The 26,735-nt window shown below is 51.0% G+C and overlaps 1 protein-coding gene across 6 annotated transcripts in view; it reads right to left on the reverse strand.

Moving 5' to 3' along the window:
* LOC122366333 (exportin-7-B-like) overlaps nucleotides 1–26,717 on the reverse strand; it is a 32,181-nt gene extending 5,464 nt beyond the window's left edge. For 2 of the 6 annotated variants that reach the window (XM_043338497.1, XM_043338495.1), the window contains exons 1-17: nucleotides 26,480–26,565; nucleotides 25,871–26,111; nucleotides 20,930–21,096; nucleotides 19,296–19,520; nucleotides 18,557–18,757; nucleotides 18,090–18,209; nucleotides 12,960–13,106; nucleotides 5,884–6,056; nucleotides 5,380–5,567; nucleotides 4,889–4,994; nucleotides 4,354–4,471; nucleotides 4,039–4,130; nucleotides 3,644–3,788; nucleotides 3,174–3,374; nucleotides 2,537–2,843; nucleotides 745–959; nucleotides 233–395 (exon numbers count right to left, since the gene is read on the reverse strand). In XM_043338497.1, the coding sequence (XP_043194432.1) occupies nucleotides 233–395; nucleotides 745–959; nucleotides 2,537–2,843; nucleotides 3,174–3,374; nucleotides 3,644–3,788; nucleotides 4,039–4,130; nucleotides 4,354–4,471; nucleotides 4,889–4,994; nucleotides 5,380–5,567; nucleotides 5,884–6,056; nucleotides 12,960–13,106; nucleotides 18,090–18,209; nucleotides 18,557–18,757; nucleotides 19,296–19,520; nucleotides 20,930–21,096; nucleotides 25,871–26,111; nucleotides 26,480–26,497 (2,827 nt within the window). In that variant the 5' untranslated portion in view covers nucleotides 26,498–26,565. Of the gene's footprint in view, nucleotides 1–232; nucleotides 396–744; nucleotides 960–2,536; nucleotides 2,844–3,173; nucleotides 3,375–3,643; nucleotides 3,789–4,038; nucleotides 4,131–4,353; nucleotides 4,472–4,888; nucleotides 4,995–5,379; nucleotides 5,568–5,883; nucleotides 6,057–12,959; nucleotides 13,107–18,089; nucleotides 18,210–18,556; nucleotides 18,758–19,295; nucleotides 19,521–20,929; nucleotides 21,097–25,870; nucleotides 26,112–26,479 lie in introns of all 6 variants that reach the window. The other 4 variants (XM_043338500.1, XM_043338499.1, XM_043338496.1 and 1 more) reach the window with 4 other exon arrangements.
* Nucleotides 26,718–26,735: the final 18 nt, after the last annotated feature.

Raw genomic sequence — 26,735 nt, forward strand, 5'->3', positions numbered from 1 at the left:
CGTTCTGTAAACGTCAGTGGCAAAACTACACTAGCATCTGCAAGCCCGACAGCCACCACCAGAAAGGAAAGAGCTGAAAGAGTGTGATAGCGACAGAGAGAGGAGAGGGAGCGGAGTCTCAAGAAGGGCAGAGTGGAAGTGGGTACTTTGACGGCGCCCGGCGCGGCCTCGGAGCCGGCGCCCGGGCGTCGGGCCGCCCGCCCAGCCGCCCCTCCGTGCGCTGTGCCTGTACCTGTGAAATAGTTCAGATTCCCACCTAACGCCTGCAGTCCTTCTGAGATCGAGGCGAAAATGTAGAGGAACACCTGCGGCTCCAGCGACGAGAGGAACGCCATGTGGTCCTGGCACAGACACTCGAGCAGCACGTAGTACGACTGAGACAGCTTCGGGTAGTCCTGTAACAGACGGAGAAAGAGGCGTGCGTCACAATCTGCAGAACCGTGACTAGCGGCAGGTATAGTGAAACAGTCTCCGAATCACGGCGAGAACGAAGGCACATAAGTATTTGTCCGTAGATGGCGCTTTGGCGAGAAAATAATCCATTCTCGCTTTTACCTTTCGTAGAATATGCAGTAACCTTGGTTACTGTTCAACGTAAGTAAGTTCAACAGATGTAAGCCCCACCAAGAGCAAAAAAGCGTCACCATTTCCGTAACTCGAGCCTCCGGCGCCAAACCATCCATCCGTCCCTCGCCCCGCCCGCTCCCCGTCCCCACCCCACGCGCTCCCATGTTTGCTGCTCACCAGGAGATCACTGTGCGGCACCGAGAGGAGCAGTTTGACAAACGTCCGCAGCGCGTTGTCCAGCGTCTCGTCACCGTACAACCGGAACCCGCCGAAGTTGACGTAGTTGCCGCACAACGCCGACTTGAGCATCGAGAAGCAGATGCAGATGCCCTTGAGCCGCATCGGGTACACTTGGTCCTTGGAGAGGTCGGGAATTGTCAGTATCCGCTCGCCTGTAGAAGGGAGAGATACGGGCAGGGCGCCACAGCGGTCAGTGGGGGCGGGGTAGACGGAGCCACAGCGGTCAGTGACTCGGGGTCACAACTAGGTGCCACAATGACCAGTGGGACGGGAGCACACGAGAGCAACGGCGAAAGGCCCGTCAGTCGAGCAATGTAAATACAGGGTTGGGCAGATAAATTGGGACAAAATACATATTTGCATTCAGAACGCCGTAGCTTAGAAATTTGTAAACATAGGCATTTCAAATTGGGATCACATATTGTCGCACCAATTTTACACATTTATCATCAAATATGGTCACCGTGGTCCACCTGCATCAGTCCTTATCGGTGTCTGGACTGGCCGCACGCGCGGCGAGATCTCCCGTCTGAAATGGCTCGTAATTGTTGCCAACTGGCACTGCTGAGGCTCACCACAGTCACATGGGGACGTTCGTTAGACTCACCCGCAAAAACGCCCCAGCAACCAGAACTTGTATGGGCTGAGGTTTAATGAGGAAGGGGGCATTTTCCCTTGGGTACAGTTTGCGGGATCCTCCGTTTCAGGAGATTTTGTATTTAATTTACTGTATGCCGGGGAGCTGACTCCTCGAAGAGCATCACTTCATGCAGGATGTTGCCTTCTTCCATCTTGTTGATTCGAACTGCCTGGATAATGGTTAGGTACGCTGTAATGGCGAACCCCCTCCCGATTCCGTAAAATAAGGGGGCCCCACGTGACCGTCAGAAGTCACCGAGTGGAATGCCATCACCGAGGTCTGCTGCATGCTCTTTGGAACTAAGATCACGTCTTCTGGGCTGGTTGCGATGTTTCATGGTGTTTGCGGTTGTTCATGTGTTCGGTTATGGGGATACCATCGTCGAAAAAGACCTGCACGTGCTTGCTCGCTTCTCCAAGCCCTTCAAGAGGAAACAATCTTTTTAACGTCACAGCTGCTTCAACATCTATGTTAACAGGTTGATATGCATCAATGCATAAGAGTAAATGTTTGAGGTGCTGGTATATCGCTTTCTCATGGCGCGGCTACCTTCGTTGTAAGCTCGCGCCACTGTTTTCGCGAGGATCCTCTGATTTAACTGAATTTTGCTTTTAGCCCCCCTGGAAAACCGGGGGAGCGGCCGGTGTCAATGCAATAGGTATGTAAGGATGAGTCAATATCTTCTCTTCCTCCAACGTTTACGTCTGTTCGATACACACTACTTTCAGCCATTTGATGGAGCATAATCAGAGTATTGGCATGCATGTGCGCGCGGACTAAGTTGAAAGTGGCTTGCTTAAGCCCACGTTCTGTGACCAGCCGACTCAAAATTACAACCCAACCTGCATAACATGGAAAAGTATTCATTAGCCTATATTTATGTTCAAAAATTATCAATATAACTAAAAAAATAGTCGTTTTAGAGGAAGTTGAAATTTGTCCCAATTTATCTGCCCAACCCAGTGTAGTCTGAGGCATTGCCCGTCAAACGCTATCATCAATTGATTCACCGACATTGTACTGTAAGACGTGGGTTTTGTCGTTTTTTTTTCTTTGTAACTGTAATCATACTTCATTATCATCACTCACCGTACGTGCAGAGCAGCTTGCTCATCTCGCGGAAGAGCAGGATGCCGTTGGGCGAGCTGACGTCGAACTGCAGTCGCTGTGACCGGTTCTGCACCAGCTCGGCGAACAGCTTCAGCACGGGCGTGGTCAGCTGCGGCTCCGTGAACCACAGCTCCACGGCGCGCTGGAGGATCGGCGTGTACGACGGGTAGATCCAGTCGAACAGCATCATGTAGGACGCCTTGGTGTTGAAGGCGAACACGAGGCCGCGCAGGTCGCGCGCCAGTCCGATCAGCGCCTTCTTGGTCTCCTCGCCCTGTCCGGCGGCCAGCGGGGCGCGAGCGTAGGTGTAAAACATGAGATGGCACCATAGATTTAACTTTGTGGATACAGATTGCACATCAAATAATTACGATAGGGACCCAACTTTGATTCAATGCGCGTCTGATCGTTCTTTAATCGAAAGGTGGCGTGATTAATCGGAATGCCTAAAAGCGTAGGCCGAAGTCTTTCCAACCATACAACGCAGCCGCTATCATTCCCAGGCACAGACAAGTGACCCAGATCTCCGTGCTCCGATTAGGCCGGGTCAGGTCCCTCTCAAGGCAGGCAATAAACCGTCCGCCTAGCTTCAGTCCAGGTCCGGTCCGGTGCTCACCTGGAACATGTTGGCCTCGCTGGCCATGAGTGTGCCGATGGCGTCGAAGGCGGCCGTCAGCGGCTCCATGAACGCCTGGAACTTGGCGTCGTCCTCACCCAGTTCGACCATCAGCAGCCGGCCCAGCGACGTGTAGAACATGGTGCGACACTTCATCTCCTTCACCGCCACGCCGGCGCCCAGGAACGGAAAGTGGTCGCTCTGTGGGACGAAAGGCAGGGGGTGATGATACTGACAGGGATGACTGGGCGGGTAATTAGCTTATGTATCCTGAGTACGATTGGAGACGGGAAAATTAAAGGTCAGGTAAGCATCGAAAAAAAAACATTAACAGTCTCAGATTACTTCTCTATCGTCATGGATTCGCTCAATGAATGACCGGCAAAGCAACAACTGAATCCAACATATACGGCCGATAACAATCGTACCGAACGGGCCGCTCTGTCTGACCGGCTGGCTCGCTGACTCACCGTGTGGTTGTTGAGCAGGAACTGCACCTCCTCCAGTTTGACTAGCTTCCGCACGCTGCTGTAGCCCACCGACAGATCGTTGAGCAGCATCAGAGTGCGAGTGGTTATCTGCTCGCTGCCGCCCCAGAATTTCAGATTCGTGATTCTGCCGACAGACGCGTAGAGTGTTAGACGAGAGCAAACGGGAACAACTGCGATGGATGCAAAAAAAAAATATATAAGAGCAAACATTCAGTTACTCAAACTCCCATTCAAGCTGTTGAAATTCATATAGAATATGGAAGCATGAAGTGCAATAAAAAATAATCAAGATACATATTGACTGAAGTGACGCTACTGGCGCTGACATAAAAAGATTAATATCAGAGCTCGGACGGCCCCTCAGAGCTACTCACATTTTACGCATAAAAACACTAAGCACCGTGGCCTCATCACTGAGACCGAGAACCTCGGAGAGACGACTATACACCTTGGCCGTCTTTTGTACCTGAAACAACACAAACAAAACACCTTGGTAAACGCCTGAGGAACCCACACCAACCTAACAAATCTTTCAACGATTTACACTGCCACAGGGCCACTATAATGATGCCACATATCATAACCATACTTTGCATTGATATCCTCTCCTTACATCCATTCCGTTTACCTCCCCAGCGCTCCCCTTCTCCCACCCGTTCTCCGTTAGTATGCCACACGGCACCCCGCACCTGATCGCCGACGTAGATCTTCCTGAACTGCTCGAAGAAGCTGATGGTGGCCAGCTCGAGTTTCTCGCAGCCGCCCTGGTTCAGCCTCGAGTCGGTCAGGTTCATCAACTGGAGTACCCTGCCGGCGCATACGCGGGCCGTCAGTGCACGGGGCGAGGGCGGGGAGTGAGCAGACGCGACAGTGTGAATGTCGAGGGCGGAAGTCCACAGAGGGACGCAGATGTGATCGCAGCAGCTTGACTCCCTGTCAACACTGCATAAACTGACAGCGAGCTAGCCGCCAGCAAGATTATTGTAATTTTAACAAGCCTTGCGTTTCCACACATGTCGTGGAGAGGTGAAATAAACGATCATCGAAAAGGCACATACGAGCCCAAGCTAGTGATAGTTCTTTTCAAGCTCCTACGAGCATCCGCAGTATAAAACTCTAGTTTGTGCTTTTAAAAGCGGCCTTTCCCAATCTTAACTACCACAGCAAACCACGGCACACCATTGCTCGGTCGCCGATCGTCCGCCGCTCTCCCCTGGGGCTCACCTGCAGATGAGCTCTCCGTCCATGCTGTCGTGCTCATCGTTTGTGTTGAAACTGACCCGGCCGCCGACCGCCGAGCCAATTATGTAAACCAGCCGGGTTAGCTGAGCTGCGCGGAGAGACAGACACACAGACGGCGGACGGTTAGTCGGAGACCGGCACCGGCCGGCACACACAGCACCTCACCACAGACAGTGAGTCTTGGCGTGCACACAGTCACAGACACTGCAACCAGTCTACCACTATAGTTAGGAGATATTTTACACTGCATCGTCAAGATGGCACATTATGTGACCATATGTCTTATGCAAGTCGTCATTTAGTCAAGGAAATAACAAGTCGTAATCAGTTAGAAGAGCTCTAGTTCCCAGTATCACGAGCACCACACCCGTCCTCCTCGTGTCACCTAAGCCTGCTGTACAGTGCACAACACGGCTGCCCACACAGCCCAGCCGGACGTCATGCAGCAGCCTCCGCCGACCGGTCCAACCCACCTTCCTTGATGGCACTCTCCAGCCGGTTGTTGACGTTGAGCGCCTGCTGGTAGGCCTGCGCCGTCTCGTCGAACAGACTGACCAGCAGGCGGCACGTCTTCTTGTACTCGCAGCGTGCGATGGTGCTGATCTGGTCCAGCTGCTGCTGCACCATGCCCAGGTCGTCCAGCGGGTCCTCCAGGCCGTCCCTGCACGGAGAACGAGACAGCACGGTCAGACATCGACACAACCATATTCTTGCAGATGCATGTCCGATGTGATTAAATGTCATCCTTATTTATGCTACGCATCGTAATATCATACGTCGTATCAAACCAATTAACATCCAAAGACAGGCGAAATGAGACCAAGCAAGTAGGTAGAACTTGGCAAAACTGTGCTTGCCTTGCCGGGCCACTGAACAACCATCCCTTTCTTTCATAGCATCTCGATTCCTCAACCCAAGCAAGGAAGCCCTGACCAGTGACAGATCTGCAAACAGCACGACCATGAGTGACCACCCACCTGACGACGACGGCGGCGGCCTCGAGCCTGGACGTGATGTAGGCCTTGGTGACCTCTGGTGTGTAGGTCTCCAGCAGGTGCGGCTCCGATGCCTTGACGTACGGCACCGAGGCCACCATGCGCTGCCACAGGCTCAGCAGGTAGTGGACGCTGTTTGGCGCAAATTGCCACATCTGAGGGCGACGCGGAGAGGACACAGTCGTCAGAAAGCATACGGCAGCCGGGGGATACTCGGATGGGGCGGAGTACACACTGGGAGAGACCAGCAGTTCTGAATTCTGAGCATCAATAGTGTGGCGGTCACACTTCGGCCTCCCCTCACTGTGCGCGCGCGACCGCCCCTGCGCGTGACCGGACGATCATCCGACCGCCAGCTGACCTTGCCCCGGGGCACTGGAGGTCACAACCCCGTCCCGCTCCGCGCGGGCCGGCGCCGCACGGACGCGGCAGTTATCGACGAGTGCTCGGTGAGTGAACGCAACACGTGGTGGCAGCGGAAAACTGCAACGGAGCCATGGCTATGGCGAAGAATTACCGTTTACCGGAATTTGACGGCAGTGGCAATGTAAAAACGTGGATCAGCAAGATAGAAGTGATTGCCCGTGCTTGCAACTGGGACAGTTCAAAACCGGAACAGAAGACCTCCAGCGATTTCAGTGACGAAACTACGGCGGTAATGGCGCTCCCGGCGATCACCGGTCGGGCATTCGACTTCGCGATGCGCCTCTCCGACGGCGACAGGAACAGCTGGAAGAAACTGTGCGAGAAGTTGAATGCCGAGTTCGACTCTCCCGGACTCGCTGTTCAGTACGCGCTGGAGTTTCATCAGCGTATTCGCAGGCCCGGCGAATCACTGGCGACGTTCCTGTACGATCTGGAAACGTTGTGTGCTCGCGCCTACCCCGAGTGGGAGGACGCCACATACCGCCAGCGGCTGGTGAAGGATCGGTTTCTGATGGGCATCGGAGAAAAGTCGAGGAAACACATACTTTCGTTCTACCAACCAACGTGGTCGACAGAGACGGTTCTCCTGGAGGCGAGAAAGCTGGAGCAGATCGAGACGTCAACGGGAGGCGGCGCATCTGTGGGGGCCGTCCATGGTCTCCCGAGAGGAGAACAGTCGGACGCGTGGAGTACCGGCTCTCAACCTCAGCCCAGCGAGACTTCGGTGCTGTCGGCGCTGTCCGACAAGATCCAGATGCTGGAGGAGCAGATGCAGGCATGTCGCGTATTCCGTCCCAGCCGCGACTACAACCGCTCGTCCCGTTCATCCAACAGGCGCCGAACACCGAGCCGTCGGAGGGAGGAGGGCTGCTTCAACTGCGGTGAACTCTCCCACTGGCGCTCTGACTGTCCGTACCAACGCCCAGCAGACCGGCGGTCGGGAAACGGGAACGGACCGAGGAGGATGTGAGCCGCCGCTCCTCGGTCCCCGCTGTAGTAGCCTCTTCTAGGGTGGCTCGGACGACTCCGCTGATCCGGGGCACCATCGACGGCGTCCGCGTCACGTGGCTTGCTGACACTGGCAGTGACGTCACGTTCGTCACCAGCAGCTGCCCGGCGGTAGGGTGCAAAGTGTTCCAACCCCTCGTGCACCCTGCATCGGCACCGGTGACTATTGATGGCACGCCGTTGAAGGTGAGGGGGACTGTTGATGCAACCGTCGAGTGTGGTCACCTGCCGCCGCGGCGTCACACGGTACTGATTGTCGACAGTGTGAACACCGAATGCGTCCTCGGCAATGACTTCTTGTCCCTGTATGGCGAGGTGGCGCTCGACTTCGTGCACATGACTATGCGACTGACGGAGAACTCTACGGCCGACAGGCGTGTGACCGGCGGACGCAGCCTCGGCGAGAGGGCGGTGGTACCCGGCGGCCCAGCTGCAGTTGCGGCTATGGAGAGCCGCGACGCTGGCGGCCCAGCCGCGGCCGGTGCACCGGCTACCGACGGACACCCAGTCGAGCTCACCGCGGACGTCACCATCCCCGCGGCGTCTGAGGTTCTGCTGGCGGGCAGAGTGCGGGCCGACACTGCATGTGCACCCGGGCAGCACATCACCTTGGTCGAGGACAGCAAGTTCACACGACGCTACGGGAACAGCCTCTGCGTCTCGAGCTCTGTGGACGTCATCAGGACAGACAGCGCTGTTCAGTTGCGGCTGTGTAACCCGGGTCGAAGTGCAGTGAAGTTGTACAAGTCGTGCACTGTCGCCCGATGTGTCGGCTACGCGGATCCGCCGACAGTGCGTGCCTCGCCGCTGAGCGATCTCAACCGGGAGGAAAGGGAGGCAAGAGAGCGACAGCTGGAAGACATGGTCCGCAGCAAGGTCGCCGAGTCGGATGTGACGGACGAGCAGCGCCGTGCCCTGGCGGCGGTCCTGCTGCGACGCAACGGCGCGTTCTCCGTACGGGGAGAGGTCGGTATGTGCGACCTGGTGAAGCACCGCATACGTCTGAAGGACCAGCATCAGCTGCCCATCCGGATACCCCCGCGCAGAACCGACTGGGAGACCCGACGGAAGACCGAAGAGTTCTGTGAGGACCTAATGCGGAAAGGACTCATCCGCAGAAGCCACAGCCCGTGGAGCGCGCCCGTCGTCATGTGCAAGAAGAAGGACGGTAGCAGTCGGCTCACCATCGACTACCGAGGCCTCAACAAAGTGACCGAGTTCGACGCACACCCGCTGGTCCGGATCGACGACGCCCTGGACTGTCTGCAGAACAACAGCTTCTTCACCACACTGGACCTGGCCAGCGGATACTGGCAGTTCAAGATGGACGAGCGTGACATCGAGAAGACAGCGTTCTCGACCCACAGCGGCCATTACGAGTGGCTGAGGATGCCCATGGGGCAGAAGAACTCAGGCGCAACGCTGCAGATGGCGCTCCAGATGCTTCTGGCGGACTCGAACTGGCTATACACCCTGTCGTACGTGGACGATGTCATCCTATGGTCGAAGGACTTCGACACGCACCTGAAACGACTGGACGACATCCTGGGGAGATTCGCGGACGCCAATCTGCTCTTGAAGCTGGGGAAGTGTAGTTTCGCCAAGAAGGAGGTACGCTACCTGGGGTACCTCGTGACCCAGGACGGCATCCGCCCTGATCCAGACAAGCTCAAGGCCGTAAGCGACTACCCGACGCCAGCATCGCACGAGGAGCTTCAGAGGTTCATCGGTCTGACATCCTACTATCGGCGCTTCTGTCCCAAGTACGCCGACATGGCCAAGCCGCTGCTGAGACTGTTGGAGAGGAAGGCAGACCGTACTTTCAAGAACGGCTTCAGATGGACTACAGAGTGTGACAGTGCGTTCCAACAACTGAGAGGCGTTCTGGTGACTGCGCCAGTCCTGGCGTATCCCAAGATGGACAGCGACTTCGAGCTGACGACTGATGCCTCCGATGTTGGGATCTCCGCGATCCTGTCTCAGAATGGCCGGCCCGTCGCGTTTGCCAGCCGAGTGTTGGCAAAGGCCGAACGTAACTACTCGACCACGGAGAAGGAGTGTCTTGGACTGGTCTGGGCCGTGGAACACTTCAGGGTCTACATCTACGGGAGGCGTTGCGTGCTCAGAACGGATCACAACCCACTGCTGGCTCTCTCCACCTCCAACAAGCTGAAGGGACGTCTCGCCAGGTGGGCTCTGAAGCTGTCTGAGTTCGAGCTCGACATCCAACACGTCGCCGGGAAGTCCATTCCCCATGCCGACGCGCTGTCCCGTGCGCCGGTCAGCGCCGTGCGTCTGACAGACACGGCTCTGGTGACACCGGAGGAGCAGGAGCGGGACGAGGCTCTGCGCTGTGTCAAGGACGGCACCGCGATCGGCAGGCTCGCCCAGACCGCTCCGGAAGGAGCACGACGGCTTTGGAGGAGAAGAGACGCGTTGAAGATCGAAGCTGGACTACTGATCAACAGATACAGGTGCCGCGGCCGAGAGCGCGAGCAAGTTGTCGTGCCGGCACACCTGGTGCCGGCTGTGCTGAGGCTGGCGCACGATGACCCCATGTCTGGCCATCAAGGAGGGAGGCGCACTCTGGATAGGGTAAGAGACCGGTTCTTCTGGGTCACGATGACTGCGGATGTCTCCGACTGGTGCGGTTCCTGTCAGGTGTGTCTCCAGGTGAAGCAGCCAGACCAGCGCGACAAGGCCCCACATCAGCCGTTGCCTGTTCCGCTGCGGCCGTGGGACTTCGTGTCAGTTGACATCTGCGGACCATTCTCGCCCAGTCGGAGGGGTAACAAGTACATACTCGTTGTCACAGATCAGGCAACGAAGTGGACGGAAGCGTTCCCGATGGAGCGTCAGGACGCCGAGAGCGTGTGCAAGGTCCTCATGGATGAGATCATCTGTCGCTTCGGCGCCATGCGTCAGATCCACTCAGACCAAGGGAAGCAGTTTGAGTCTGAGCTCTTCCGCATGCTGTGTGCAAGGTTCGGCATCCAGAAAAGTCGAACAACTCCCCATCATCCACAAGGAAACCCGCAAGCGGAACGGTTCATGAGAACACTCGGCAACATGCTCCTGTCCTACGTGTCGACAAATCACGCTGACTGGGATGCACGGCTCCCGGAGGTCATGGCGGCTTACCGGACAAGCGTACATGAAACAACGGGACAGACTCCACATATGCTGCTGCTCGGCTATGAGGCCACGACTCCAACAGATCTCGCGACAGGTCGCGCCCGAGATGACAGCCAGATAGCATCACGCCTCCAAGAACTGGACGAGCTGCGCCATGAGGTGAAGGAGAAGGTGGAGTCCAGCAGGCGCGCCTACAGACAGAAACAGACCGTCAGGTTCAGTCAGCACGCTCCGGGGGACCTCGTCATGGTGTCAAACCTGAACAGGAAGGTAGGCGTCAGTCCGAAGCTGTCCAACAAGTGGATAGGACCGTTCGAGGTTCTCCAGTTGAAGAGCGAAGTGACCTACCGAGTGAGGGAAGTAGACGGCAGGAGGCGGTCTATGATCGTGCACCACGACCGCCTGCGTGCTTGTCCAGCGAGGCCTGACCGACTGCTCTCTGAGGACTGCAGCTCGGACGCCGGCACCCCGGCCCCCGTCCTGCCGGCGCCGGCGCCTGCACGTCGGGCTGACGAGACCCGCCTGGACTCGTTCGTGGACCTGGCCGTGGAAGACCTGCGTCATGGCGCGGTACCGGACGGTTCTCACGGACCGAGGGCTGCTGAGGATGAGCCCACCGAGGAGCCTGCTGAATCTGAGACCTGCTCCCCGCCGCAGCTGAACCGCTACCCGCTGCGAAACCGCAACGAGCCTGATCGGCTCACCTACACGAAGATGTAGCTGGAAGTGGGGAGGGAGGTGTGTGGCGGTCACACTTCGGCCTCCCCTCACTGTGCGCGCGCGACCGCCCCTGCGCGTGACCGGACGATCATCCGACCGCCAGCTGACCTTGCCCCGGGGCACTGGAGGTCACAACCCCGTCCCGCTCCGCGCGGGCCAGCGCCGCACGGACGCGGCAGTTATCGACGAGTGCTCGGTGAGTGAACGCAACAATAGGAACACCATCGAACAGTGCCATGGTCAGCTACTAAGGACTGGTAGAAATGTGATGATGCTGGGCGGGATCTAAGAGCTGATTCAGGGTCCACTTACTGATACTAATGTGAGTTCGTACTTCGCAATGCATCTCGGACAGTGAGCGAGAAAGCAAGAAAACTCGGACAAACGTTGGCTCTATAACCCGCGCCCGGCTGGGGGTCCTGGATTTCCACGCCCTGCTGGGGGGGGGGGGGTGTCTGAACACCCCCCCTTCTAACTCGGCTCCTGGGCAACGTAGCGATACGCGGAAGGCGGCGTTCGAAAGAGCGCCAAAAATAATGACGAAATCACTTCAGTCAATTTTTTGGTCAGGTCAAAGGTCAGGTCACCAGAGGTCATTGAAGGCAAAATTTCGCCGATTTCCAGGTCGAATGTCGACAATTTCCAAGATGCCAACGCATAACTTGGGAACCAATAGAGCTACAGCGCCGCGGAAAAGCGCATTCGATAGCCCTATTAACGCCCTTTCTGAGTAATTCTCTCAGATTTGACCTAACGTCAACGGTTTTGCCTGCAGGGGGCAAAAACTGCAAAAATAGCCGATTTTTTCGGAAACAGTTTTTCTGCAATAACTTTTGATCCAAGCCTTGCACGAGCTTACTTTTACCGGCATCGTGTTCCTCTCGTCAAGACGCATCGAATGAACTATAACTTGACCTTGAAAGGTCAACTTGAAAATTTGACCTCAGGTCAAGGTCATGACCTGACCTGAAAGGGTCATGTTGCATATCAGTCGATCCGTATCGTCGAGCTGAACACATCTAATGCGTTTTCATCGCTCTAGCATGCCTCTATCAAAAGTTATTTGCGAAAAACTGTTCGATACTATTCGTGACCTAAGATGACCTCAGGGCATAAACAGGGGTCACGGACACCATTTTCATGTTCAGTGTGTCTAAACCACTTGTAATTCAGTGTTTGGGAGTGTTTACAACGTATTTCGTCCAAAAGAGGCGCATTTCAATTTTCTCCCATTGACTTATAATGGGGAGGTCGCAAAATTGACCTGACCTCAGGTCATCGATATCAAAATTCTGAGATATACATTTTGTACGTGCTATTGCTCTTAGCAATCGCTGAAAGTTTCAAAGCGATCGGTCACTCGGTGTAGCTATGACAGACATTGAAACTTTTTATGAGGTGAGGTCACTTCAAGTGACCTGGTGACCTGACCTTGAATGACCTTGGTCTGAAATTTTCACAACATGTGTAGAATTGATGTATGATAAGCTGTACCAAAAACGGCGGCGCTCCGCGCCGCCGTTTTTGAGATATTCGCGAAAAACCACAAGGGGGGTGTTCAAACACCCCCCCAGCAGGGCGCGGGATAAGATACATCACCCTGGAGTCATCACTATGATACATCATACATCACTATGATACATCACTATGAAGTTCTCACCTTACGAGAACTTTTTTGAACCAGAAAAAGCCCACTGCTTTTCTCACTTTGCTCGGCCAGCGGCCACAGCCCCCGGTTCCCCCCGGTTCTGCCGTCGCGCCAGACCCACCTGTAAGCTCTCCACTGTGAACTTGGCCACCAGCCGTATGACGTCCGGGTAGTTGTCGACCATGACCAGCTCGCCCAGCTGATAGTTGGATTTGAGCCGCGCCAGCAGCCGGCAGAACTCGTGGTAGTTGTTGGCGTCAGTCAGGCCCTGCCCAAAGTGCGCGGAATGAATACAATAGTTAAAACGAGAAAAGTACTCTTATTCGGCCACTGCCGTGATTGAATGAGTGTTATATGTTGGTGCACATTTCACAGCTCCATGTGCCACTGAATCGCCCTTCGTGTTAATTCTAGTAAGTGCTGATTCGTTAATGTCACTTTCTGCATTAGATTTAGTTCTCCTGTTCGTCGTTGGTAATTGAGTTGAGTGTCTGTTGATCGTAGGTGTGCTGTCACGAGCGACGATCACGTCAGAGCTGTTTACGTCTGATGACATAGCATTCCTCGTCGAGACTTTTTCACGATGCCGTCTCGATCCGGCAACCCTTAGGAGACGTGGAACAACTTGCGAAAGTTCGCACTCAGCGCGGGAGCTACCGATGATCAGGCAGCTAGCGAGATTCGCCCAGACGACTTCAACACGTTCTTCGCTCGTCTCGGTTCCCGCGTGGCTGAGGAGCTAAGAGCGACTGGAGTTGAGCCAGTGTGTCCACGGCCACCGATTGTGTGTAGCTCAGCTTTCCGTGTGCACGTCGTGACGCTGCCGGAGTTGAGCTCTGCCTTGCGGCGACTGAGTAGCAGTAGAGCGGCCGGAAGCGACGGTGTAACTGTGCAGCTTTTACGCGAATGTTTCGAAGTAGTGGGTCCTATTGTGCTACATGTCATTAACCACTCGCTTTCAACCGGTGTCGTGCCCTCTCTATGGAAACATGCCACGGTGGTTCCGATCTATAAGTCAGGAGACAAAACGTTGCCAGCCAACTTTCGGCCAGTCAGTGTTCTAAATGTAATCTCAAAACTAGCCGAGAAGATTGTAAATTTGCAAATTTTGAGCTATCTAAATAGTAACAACATTCTGACTCCCACCCAGTTCGCCTATCGCCCTGCCCACTCGACGGAGGATGCTGCGATCTGTCTAGCCAGCCGCATAGCTCACAACACCGATCGTGGCATGGTCACATCGGTGACGTCACTGGACCTCAGTAAGGCGTTCGATTGTGTCCAGCGTGGTGCAGTGATGTCCAAGCTAGGATGGTATGGAATATCGACCCATTGGCTGGGGAACTATTTCGCGAATCGGACCCAGACTGTGAAGGGGGGAACCAGCATCGAGGAGGTGCCGTTTGGTGTGGTCCAAGGCGGAACTTTGGGTCCCACCATGTTCAACCTGTTCATGAATGACCTTGTGGGCCATATTCAGTTCGGCTGGCTATCTAGTTATGCGGACGACAGCCAGCTAGTGCATTGTGCTGAACCCGATAATGTGACGCAGCTCAAACGTCACATAGAGTCCGACTTAGTTCAACTGTCTCGGTGGTTTCGCTGTAACGGGCTCAAAGTAAATCCCACCAAGACCGAGTTCCTGCTGGCTGGAACCCCAGCAAACACCGCAAGCGTATCAGATTTAGTTGTGAACTTTGATGGTGTGTCACTTCAGCACTCTGAAAGCATCAAAATCTTAGGTGTCCAATTCGACTGTCATTTGAACTGGGAAAAACAGGTTAGCTCAGTGGCACAGAAGTGTAGTGGTGCTTTTGTTTCTATTCGGAAATTGAATTTACCTCGGGAGACAACCAAAATGTTGATTCAGGCGCTGGTGTTCCCCACGCTCATGTACTGTCTTCCTGTTTGGGCCCCCAAATCAAAGACTCTCAGGAAACGGATCGAGAAGGTGTTAATTTTCGCAGTTAGAACTGTCACAGGGCTCCGTAAATTTGACCGCGTCACGGAAGCCAGATTGGAGCTAGGCTGGCCTACGTTCGATGCGATGATCGATCTGCGCGATGTGCAGCCGGAATCTATCATGTAATGCGGCAGAGGGACGCATCCCGGCAGCTGAGGGCACTCGTTGAGACTCGGTCACAGGTATCGCTGAGACCGACGCGCTCCACCGCTGATGATACTATGCTACAAATCCCGGTATCGGTAACCCTGGCGTCACCGGTAGCGTTTTCGTTCAAGGTTAAGGTTTCCTGCATTAGGCAGTATTAGGCCACCGTGCCAAGCCGTAGCATGCTGTGACGTCACTGGGTGAGAGAACGTACCACGGTACCACGCTATCAGTATCAACTGAGACTCAGATAGACTCAGAACGACTCAGGCAGACTCAAACTGACTCATACCGACTCAACCGACTCAAATAGATTCCGATCGACTCAGATCGACTCAGAACGACCCAAACTGACTCAGACCGACTCAACCGACTCAAATCGATTCCGATCGACTCAGACCGACTCAGAACGACTCAACCGACTCAAATAGATTCCGATCGATTCCGATCGACTCAGACAGACTCAGAACGACTCAGGCAGACTCAAACCGACTCGACCGACTCAAACTGACTAAGACCGACTCAAACTGACTCAGACCGACTCAAACTGACTCAGACCGACTCAAACTGACTCAGACCGACTCAACCGACTCAAATAGATTCCGATCGACTCAGATCGACTCAGAACGACCCAAACTGACTCAGACCGACTCAACCGACTCAAATCGATTCCGATCGACTCAGACCGACTCAGAACGACTCAACCGACTCAAATAGATTCCGATCGATTCCGATCGACTCAGGCAGACTCAAACCGACTCAGGCAGACTCAAACTGACTCGACCGACTCAAACTGACTCAGACCGACTCAAACTGACTCAGACCGACTCAAACTGACTCAGACCGACTCAACCGACTCAAATCGATTCCGATCGACTCAGACCGATTCAGAACGACTCAGGCGGACTCAAACCGACTCAAATCGATTCCGAGGGACTCAGGCAGACTCAGAATGACTCAGGCAGACTCATACAGACTCAGAACGACTCAAACTGACTCAAACTGGCTCAAACTGACTCAGACCGACTCAACCGACTCAAATTGATTCCGATCGACTCAGACCGACTCAGAACGACTCAGGCGGACTCAAACCGAATCAAATCGATTCCGAGCGACTCAGGCAGACTCAGAATGATTCAGGCAGACTCAGACAGACTCAGAACGACTCAGGCAGACTCAAACCGACTCAGGCAGACTCAAACTGACTCGACCGACTCAGAACGACTCAAACTGACTCAGACCGACTCAAACTGACTCAGACCGACTCAACCGACTAAAATCGATTCCGAGCGACTCAGAAAGACTCAGAACGACTCAGACAGACTCAGGCGGATTCAAACCGACTCAACCGACTCAAATCGAGTCAGTTTGAGTCTGCCTGAGTCGGTTTGAGTTTGCCTGAGTCGTTCTGAGTCTGTCTGCGTCGATCGGAATCGATTTGAGACGGTTGAGTCGGTCTGAGTCAGTTTGAGTCGTTCTGAGTCGGTCTGAGTCGATCGGAATCGATTTGAGTCGGTTGAGTCGGTCTGAGTCAGTTTGAGTCGGTCTGAGTCAGTTTGAGTCGGTCTGAGTCAGTTTGAGTCTGCCTGAGTCGTTCTGAGTCTGTCTGAGTCGATCGGAATCGATTTGAGTCGGTTGAGTCGGTCTGAGTCAGTTTGAGTCGTTCTGAGTCGGTCTGAGTCGATCGGAATCTATTTGAGTCGGTTGAGTCGGTCTGAGTCAGTTTGGGTCGTTCTGAGTCGGTCTGAGTCGATCGGAATCTATTTGAGTCGGTTGAGTCGGTCTGAGTCAGTTTGAGTCTGCCTGAGTCGTTCTGAGTCTATCTGAGCCTCAGTTGATACTGATAGCGTGGTACGTTCTCTCACCCAGTGACGTCACAGCATGCTTCGGCTTGGCACGGTGGCCTAATACTGCCTAATACAGGAAACCTTAACCTTGAACGAAAACGCTACCGGTGACGCCAGGGTTACCGATACCCAAATCCCTAGGTGTCGTCTGCAGTGCACAAAAATGTCGTTCCCTCACCGAGCCATTGCGACTTGGAACCGCCTGCCACCGGAGGTGAGGCAGTCGAGGGCGGCCAAGTTCAAGCGAAGCATACGCAGTTGTTTGGCGTCCAAATGATCCCGATAGGTATGTCAGTGTGGCTGTGTGACCTCTTACAATGATCTGCTTGCTTCATATTTTAACTTACTATGATTGTGCTTGACGCTGGAGTGTAAGTGCCTGTGTGGTTTCTCCAAAGATAAGCAATACATACATACATACATACATACATTCCAGGGCCTCGTTTCATAAAGCTCTGCCGTAACTTACACCTTTCCGTAATTCACACCCTTTCAAACTACGGAGCGCAAATGAAGCCGTTTCACAAAGCCACAACTGGAATTGTTTACACCTCCGTAACTAAGCACATTCGCGTAGTTGCCGTATTTTTATCAAGCGTCCTACAAATTACAATTTCATGTCAACACTTATTTTTTACGAGAAATTATAAAACAATTATGCTACATTTTAATATCAAAAATTATATGTGAAAAAACAAAATTGATTTTGATGACCATCCTTTATTAAATCAAATTATTAAAAACAGCAGAAGCGGAAGTGCCTAACTACGAAAGTGGCGCGGCGCGGCGAATAAACAAAATTCCGATAGTGGCCGCAAAAAGCGACTGATACAGAAGAGTTGCAGTTTCTTTTTCTCATTTTGGCTGTTCTTTCTTCCTCACCGGGCTCAACATTATAAAAAAAGGTTAAAAATTAGCTTTGAATCTTAACATTTATTCAAATTCACGCAACATTTTTGTGCGTAGTTTACACCAATGATATCAAGAACTTGATAAAATATTTGGCGTTAATTACGTCGTTTTATGAAACCGAAATGGCATTAATTGGTCCGGAATCGAGCATTTGCCGTAAATGATGCTCCGTAATTTCGATGGCGTGATTTACTCCGGTCTCCGGCTTTATGAAACCGAATTGGCATCAAATACGCCAAATCTGGCATAATTGACGGAACGCCGTAAGTAATTCCTTTTACGAAACGAGGCCCAGGAGGCGGAAATCAATAACCCGCCGTCCGGCCGCCCTGCCTCACATTCCCGGCAAGCCACAGGCCGGGGGACGGACGGTGCGCCGTACCTGGGGATTTTGTAGCACGTTCTTGACGCCCTGTACGAGGTGGTTGAGGAACTTGGCCCGCTCCTGGTTGTTGAATAATGACCGCCGAACGGAGGCGATCTGCACTAGACACGATAACGCCTGCAACACGTCAGAGGGGCAGTGATCAGGAAAGACACGCGGAAGCAGCATCAAAGTACCATGATAGCCCATGTCATTTTCAGAGCAATACGTCAGTTTAAGTCACGAATTACACAATGCCCTACCATACAATAACAAACTAAGACCTTATTGAGAGATATTAGTTACCCATTAGTTTTTGAAAACTGTGAAATTAGCATTCAGGCATCTTGCTGCATAAATACTCTAAGCCATTCCAACCAGTTGATATTCATGCCCTTTCCCCCTTTCTCCGACATAGCATTACATTATAGGCGTCGCTCGTTATAGCCGACCTTCCCGGCCGAGCTCGGCCGACCAAAACTCACCAGCGAGGAGAGGGAGTAGGGCAGCGAGGCATACAGGTCAAAGAACAGCTTGAGCGTGGCGGCGTCCAGGAAGGCGGGCCGCCACGCGGTGGGGATCTGCACGGTGCACAGGTCGTCTGACGACTCGTCGGTAGAGGTGCCGATGAAGTCAAACATCAGACAGTTCTGCGAGAGCCGCAGCAGCTGGGTCATCAGACCGTGCTGTGGAGAGGAGACGAGACGCCAGTCAGAACACAGTGTGTAACGACAAATCACAAATAACATCCACTCATAACCGACAGTAAACGAAAGTCGTATCTGCGGAGAGCAGATGAGGTAATATACCCGGATCGTGAAACAGAGATGGAAAGTGAACACGGGCTGTGGACGGGCGAGGAGATGGATATGGCGATACGCCATCACCCGATAGCCTTGCATCACGCCGTACCCCCGACAATGCGGCGAATGGAGAGTGATGTCACCTCTCGCGCGGCGGCACTGACTAGGACAGGTGACGTAACCATGGTCATCTCACATTCCGCGCCGGGAGATTAAAGGATTCCCAGCGCAGTGACCGTGAGCGGAGACGCCATGACTCATGGTGAGAAATATAAAATACACAAAAAGAGTAAACGGTAACGTAAACATTAAAGTCAAAACCACTAAAACAACAAAAGAACGAAAGATTGCAGCACATAATTTTGCAAAAAGCACGCTCGCAAATAGTGGAGTGTGTGTCAACAGCTCCCCGTCTCCTCACCTGCGACTCGTCGCTGAAGTCGAGGTTTTTGCAGTTCTCGAGGGCGGTGCGGAGCAGCGTGCAGCTGAGCTGGAACACCTCGTAGAGACTGGTGTCGCGGAACGAGGCGGCCGTCTTGCGGTGCCTGTTGAGCGAGCGGATGGCGTCGGTCTCGGTCAGCGTGTTCATCTCCACCGTCAGCTGGGAGAGCAGCTGGACGCCGATCATGCAGTGCTGCACGGAGCCCTGCGGCACGGAGGGTAGAGGTGTCAGCTGGGGTGGAGTGAATAAAGCGAGCAAAACACAGTCCCTATTGGAAAATGTGCGGAGGTGCAGCGTGCACAATGTCAGCACCTTAGTGGCAGCCAGTTTGGTAAACGAGGGCTCAGCAATCAGTGAAGCAGCCTTAAGAACATTCTTAGTCGCGGGGATATTCTGAAAATATATTTTAAAATGACAATAAATATCCGAAATTTTAACCCTCGCATGTGTAGGGGGGTCGGATGGACCCCCCCCCCATGTTTTTTCGCGAATAACTCGCGTAAAAAGCGGCCGATCGCGACGAAACTTTCAGTACCCTCACATTGATCAATTTTACACCTACTTTAAAAAATTTCATGACCCTGACCCTAATGACCTTTGACCTGTGACCTCTTTTCTGAGACCATGTTTGGCCGGAATCGCGATTCCGCGTATGTCGGCTCGCATTAGCCGCGCGTTTGCAAGCTTTTCGTGGTTTCAAACGTTCAAACATGTGATTTGATGTTGCTCCCATGCATTAGGGTGAGTGTCAAGGTCACCTGAAGGTCAGGTCAGGTCATTGACCTTTGGTGACCTCGGTTCACTTTTTCGAGTTTTACATGTTTCTAGGCTAGTTTTTGGAGCTGAATTCGAATTTAGCAACCATTTGAACATTTGCGAAGTAGTTTTGGTGACTTCGTAACATGTTACGAAGCTGTCAGAGGCGGTTGACACGTAATACGAATACCCGTCACGACGCCTACTGGTTGACCTGACCTGACCTGACCCGACCTGGTCTAAATGCTTAAAGACATCATCTGTGATCAAAACTAACACGATATTCGTGATCAGCACCCCGAAAAACCCCTTAGCAGCCACACTTTACGACTTTCTAACAGGTCCCGATTTTCCCGACCTTGGGTCATTGACCTGACCTGGAAGGTCAACCAATGACCTAGGACCTTAAAATTTGGTATCATCGGCTTCCTCTCGTCACGGGCAACACGGTCGTTTTTTCCGCGAAGCTCTAGCTCGATCAGGGGCCAAACGGCAAGGGGGGGTCCAACCGACCCCCCCCCTACACATTAGAAGCTGGCAAACGCTGCACACATGCGAGGGTTAATATTATAAACAAAAAGACAATGCAAGTTAATTCGGCGACGTGACGTCAATGCAACGTTGAGCGGGTCACATTATCACACTGAACTGGTAAACACTACGGCATAAATCATTTAGCAGCACTTCGGGCAAATACACCGCCTAGCTGGTCGATCAATGAACTAAAATCAACCAGTCTCATCGACATGCAAATTTTATAGTTTGTTTGATTCTTTGCGTTCCGTTAAGGTACGTCGCCGACATCGATTTCACTAGGCGCTCGCATTGATTAAATTATCCATTCCCCGAGTCCTCACCTGCAGGAACACGGAGACGTCCTCGATGACGTTGCGGAAGACGAAGTCGTCCTTGGTGGCGTCGAACCAGCCGAGCTTGGTGAGCCTGCCGAACAGCGTCACCATGGCCTGCACCACGAACGGCTCCATCTTTGGCCGCGTCGCCAGGTAGTTCAGGATGTAGTTCCCTGGCGAGTTCACAGCGAGGGCGCATCATCAGGAGAGGTGGAAGTCTTATGACACAGCAAATGCTAAGCGTATCATTTTACATGCTATTTACCTTCTTATACAAGCTACAAAGTTGCATGCTATATAAGTAGTTGCATTTCGACGGCTTTGTCCAAGACCAAGCCGTTGGGAGTCGACCAGGATCAAATCTAAGTACAGCCCTCAGCAGACTGCGTGGTAGGTATTCTTTTTTCGACAAAACCGATAATAACTCAGAGGCTATGCTATCAGTCGGTCAGAACTCACTGCAAATAGATGCGCCATGCTCCACTCCTTCGTTTAGGTGTATCACTTAACAAAGTATATACGCCTTGTGTGGCAACAAAATGCAAAAATTGTTTTAGGGGCAAATATAAACTTTTGGATTCTGTTGCCGAACTAGAAGGAAGATGAATACGGTGATGATGCCAATATAAGGTGCGGGGTCTCGCGTGTCTTCCTGTTACGATTTGCGAATGACCGATAGCATAGTATTCGCCTTATTCTCGTTTTTGTCGAAAAAAAAGAATACCTACCACGCAGTTTGCAGAGGGCTGTACATGTAGGTAGCCCACAAACGTCAAAATCGTGTAAATTCGACCTTTGAAAACCTCTAGTGACCTGACCTAAATAATCAAAAAAAGTTCTCTTCAAATGCTTTTTTTTGCAACTTCTGGAAAATTGCTTTTTCTCCCTCGTCCCAGGACTCAGGAGCCGTAGCAAGAAGCTGCTCCTTCCCCACCCTGATGAGCTATAGTTGGACCAACACCCAAGCGCGGGCTAGCATTTAGCAATTTTGAAGAAAAAATGCAAACAAATCTGAAAGATGGCAATTTGATTTCAAAGTCGAGTAGAATGACTAAGTTTGTTTTTGCGGATGCATTATGATGTATTATGGCTTCACTGATACACTTCTGTTCCAAGAAAAGGTAATTCATATTTTAATTCATCTTCGAAATCTTGCGAAAAGTAATATTCCAGAGGCCAGTTTCACCAATAAAAAACAGACGGCTGCGATTATTTTTTGACAAAACGATAGTCTATAAATCCTATTTACCGGTGGAAAAAGTAATTGCTGACCAAATAATATAGCACTTGAAAGCTATGTTATTACATTTTTCAAGTCAGCGATAAGTATTTTTAGCAGTAAATGACATTTTGAGACTATCGTTTTGTTAAAAAATAATCGCAGCCGTCTGTTTTTTATTGGTGAAACTGGCCTCAGAGCAATTTTTCATTCCTAATTTTACCAACCAGTAAAACGCCTTATAGGACGACAAAACGGAGCGAGCGAGAGGGTGGGCCTTGCACGTGCGACATTGTGAGGGGTACCCCCGACTGACTTTTGCACGGCACCCTACTAACCGGTCTCTAGCAATGTACCAAATTTGAGCGGAATCGGCCCAGCCGTTCTCGAGATCTGGGAGCGGCACTCTGCACGTGCGCACGTGCAAGTTGGGTCCCAACTTACTTTTGAACGGTACCCTACTATCCGGTCCCTAACCGGTTACCAAATTTGAGAGCAATCGATCCAGCCATTCTTGAGATCTAGAATCGACCCGTGCACGTGCGCACGTGCAGCAGCACCCCAACTGTGGGACATGGAAATGCATTGCCTAGTGGGTGCCTGCCTACATGCAAAGTTTCAGCGCAATCGGCCCAGTAACTACTGAAATATTGCAATTGCTACAAAACTGACACCTCTTCGTTTTGCACGTGGCACGTGCATAAGGGGTCACCCACATGCAGCGAAAATAGTCCAATACTTGGTAGAAGGAATCAAGCTACCCTACAAAAATTACCGCAAGTAAATCGGCCCAGCGGTTGCTGAGTTATGAGCCTCTCAAAAACGTTACAGGCCGGGTCGGACCACTCATACTGAGATTTTTTTCGCTATATGGGAAAGACTCCGCTCGCTTCGCTCGCTCCGTAATAAAGACCACTTGCATGTACATTTGCTGCCTGGCTTTTACCACAAAAGGAAGCCGATGACATGTCAGGTCAGGTCAGGTCAGGTCAACCAGTACGCATCCTGCTGGGTATTCATTGAAGGTGTCAACCACCACTGACAGCTTCGTAACATGTTACACAAAACTACTTCGTAAATGTTCGAAAGGTTACTAAATTCGAAATTAGCTAAAAAAAAAAACTAGCCTAGAAACATGTAAAACTTGAAAAAGTGAACCCAGTTCATTGATAAAAATCAATCAACTGACCTGACCAGTGACCTTAGCCATCGCCGGCACAAGGGAGGGTTGATGCAAACCCCCCGTAATGTTTTTCGCGAATAACTCGCGTAAAAAGCGGCCGATCGCAACGAAACTTTCAGTACCCCCGCATTGATCAATTTTACACGTACCCTGAAAATTTCATGACCCTGACTCAAATGACCTTTGACCTGTGACCTACTTTCAGAGACCGTGTTTGACCGGAATCGTGATTCGGCGTAGGTCGGCTCGCATTAGCCGCGCGTTTGCAAGCTTTTCGTGGTTTCAAACGTTCAAACATGTGATTTGATGTTGCTCCCATGCATAAGGGTGGATGTCAAGGTCACCTGAAGGTCACGTCAGGTCATTGACCTTTGGTGACCTCGGGTCACTTTTTCGAGTTTTACATGTTTCTAGGCTAGTTTTTTAGCTGAATTCGAATTTAGCCACCATTTGAGCATTTACGAAGTAGTTTTGGTGCCTTCGTAACATATTACGAAGCTGTCAGAGGCGGTTGACACGTACTACGAATACCCGTCACGACCCCTACTAGTTGACCTGACCTGACCTGACCCAACCTTGTCTAAATGCTTCAAGACATCATCTGTGATCAGAACTTACACGATATTCGTGATCAGCACACCGAAAAACCCCATAGCAGCCACACTTTACGACTTTCTAGAAGTTCCCGATTTTCCCGACTTTTGGGTCATTGACATGACCTGGAAGGTCAACCGATGACCTAGGACCTTAAAATTGAGTATCATCGGCTTTGTCTATTGACGGGCAGCACGCCCATTTTTTCCACGAAGCTCTAGCTTGATCAGGGGTCAAACGCGAGGGGGGTCGTCCCCCCCCCCCCCTTGTGCCGTCAAGGGACGCAAAATAGCCTATGCCGGCGAGGGTTAACGTGACCTTGACACCCACCATAATGCATGGGACCAACATCATTTCACATATTTAAACGTTTACAACCGAAAAAAAGACTGCAAACGCGCGGATAATATGAGCCGGCATATGCCGAATCGCGATTCCGGCCAAACATGGTGCCGAGAAATGTCACAGGTCAAAGGTCATTTGGGTCACGGTGACTATATTTGGGTCAGGATCATGAGCTTTTTCAGGGTATGCGTAAAATTGATCAACTCGAGAGTACCTACCGAATGTTTCGTCGCGATCGGCCGCTTTTAGCGCGAGTTATTCGCGAAGAACCGAGGGGGTCCATTCGAACCCCTTCCCCCCATAAGCGCGAGGGTTAAGATGTTTACAGAAAAGTTCATGGGGGAATCCAAACACCTCCTTCTGGCCTCCATTCCTTTAGTTTCTAAGCTGAACTGACATTGCTGGGGTCATGTATGCATTGTAAGAATACCAATTTCACTTTGCTTCAAAAATAAACTTCATGAATGCAACAAAAAAGCATTGATGGCAATAAAACCTTTGCTTTATTGGTACTTTTGTCAGTTACAATGCCACCAAACACTTCAGCAAACCAATCCTTTACAATCAACTTTCATTTTTACCTTGTATTTTACAGCCAAGTAAAAAGTAAACAGCTAGATGAGCTAAAATATTTATAATTCCTTTCAGACTCTTACCAAATATCACTAAGATTACTCAGCTTATGCAAACTGTTGCAGTTTGAAACTGGTAAGTTTGGTACCATGACTGGATATTGTACTTTGTAAAATGACAGTGAAACATGCATAACAGTTGACTTCAAGTAAATTTTAGTTAAAATATGTCCAGCTGAGTTTCAGTTACGTTACTTAAATGCAACATTTAATGCAACACCACATAAAATAATCACAACATATTGCATGAAGACTTTCAAATTAAAATACAGATAAACAAACTTTGCTGAGTTACACAAGGAAAAAGAAGTGGGGAAATAGTACTTATGGTACATTGGCACATACAAGCTTAGGAAAGTAAGGATGATACAACCTTAAGCTTATATGATACTTTTTATTATCCTCTTGTGTAATGTGAATGTGTAAGGTGAAGGTTTACATTCACAATACACAAAAGAAAAAAAAGAAAAAAAGAAAAAAAGTTTTTAGATTTTGAGGAGGAAATGAAGTTTATCATCACATATCTGCTCAATTACTAGGAAGGTTGATTCTTCAATACCAGCTTTAGGATATAAGCACTGATATGGGTTGCTAGAAAACTTATGATTAGTTACACTTCTGAGCAAATACAAACATTCATTTATTAACTATTACATTACCAACCTAACCAGAAACAACACTTCTATCAGTTTTGATCTGGATACATAGAACTCGTAAAAGATGTTGTGATAGCAGGTTAAGTAGCATTGGCATTGGCCTTCTTAGCCATTACTGTAAAATAAAGTATACACACTGAGCATTTACATCTTGCAGATTATATGTTTGTTTTGCATGAAGTTAAGTGGTTCTCAGGGACACAAGCAATACCTACAATATCATTGTGAAATGCTTAGTGTCTAAATATTTATAATATTACAACAAAAAACATGTTACAACAATAGACATTATACAATAAACTTCAAGTTGGTACTCACTCATATCAACTCGCTGGTGCATGGATATAGACTGTGAATTTCTTGTCACCAGTTTAGTCAGGGTGGTTGCTGCCAGAAGCTGGGAATACGGAGAATCTCCCCTCTGCAGGAGAAGCTGACATTTATTGAGGGTGTCTGGAGCATTTTGAAACTGAACTAGGGTCTTTTCTGCCTCTGCTCTTTGAACGGCATCTGTGGCTTCGTATAGATGCGTGCAAAGTACCTCCAGCTGACGTACTTGCTGTAAAATAAAAACAAAACACGTGAAAATCGTACTAGTTTCACATTGGGACAATTACGACGCAGCAAAATCGCGCTGTATGAAGCCGATGTAATAATTGAAGGACCATGAGCAAACGTAGAAAGACATGCAGCCTCCATCCTCATCCTTTTCCCAGTACCCCTATAACCAAATAGGGCACCTATGGGGGAGCCGATGCAAAGGCTATTCCCCCGAAGACTCATCTGCATCATCATCATAAATTATGCACAAAATGTCGTTGAACAATGAAAGAAATGTATGTGAAAAGAAAGATATTCAAGCACTGTCGAATTTGGAACAAAACAAATACCCCAACAACTAAATTTTCAGTGGACTGCGCAACGAACCTGCTCCTCGTCCGCCATTTTCGGGCTGTTTATTTTCTTGATAGTGATGAATGTGACGATAATGTGGATTTTAAAAATGATTAAAGACAAAGATTCACGAAGGACAAAAAAAATGGATTGATATGCATAAATGAGAACATTTCAAGATGTTTGTAATTTTGCTTTCGAAATCATTTGTGAAATACAACAACAGAAAAATACTATCTCCGCCACTTTTACAAGTGTGACAATTGTGACAGCTAAAATCAAAAGTGGC

Source organism: Amphibalanus amphitrite, unplaced genomic scaffold (assembly GCF_019059575.1).
Source record: "Amphibalanus amphitrite isolate SeventyFive unplaced genomic scaffold, NRLGWU_Aamphi_draft 000798F_arrow, whole genome shotgun sequence".
NCBI classification, from domain to species: Eukaryota; Metazoa; Arthropoda; class Thecostraca; order Balanomorpha; family Balanidae; genus Amphibalanus; species Amphibalanus amphitrite.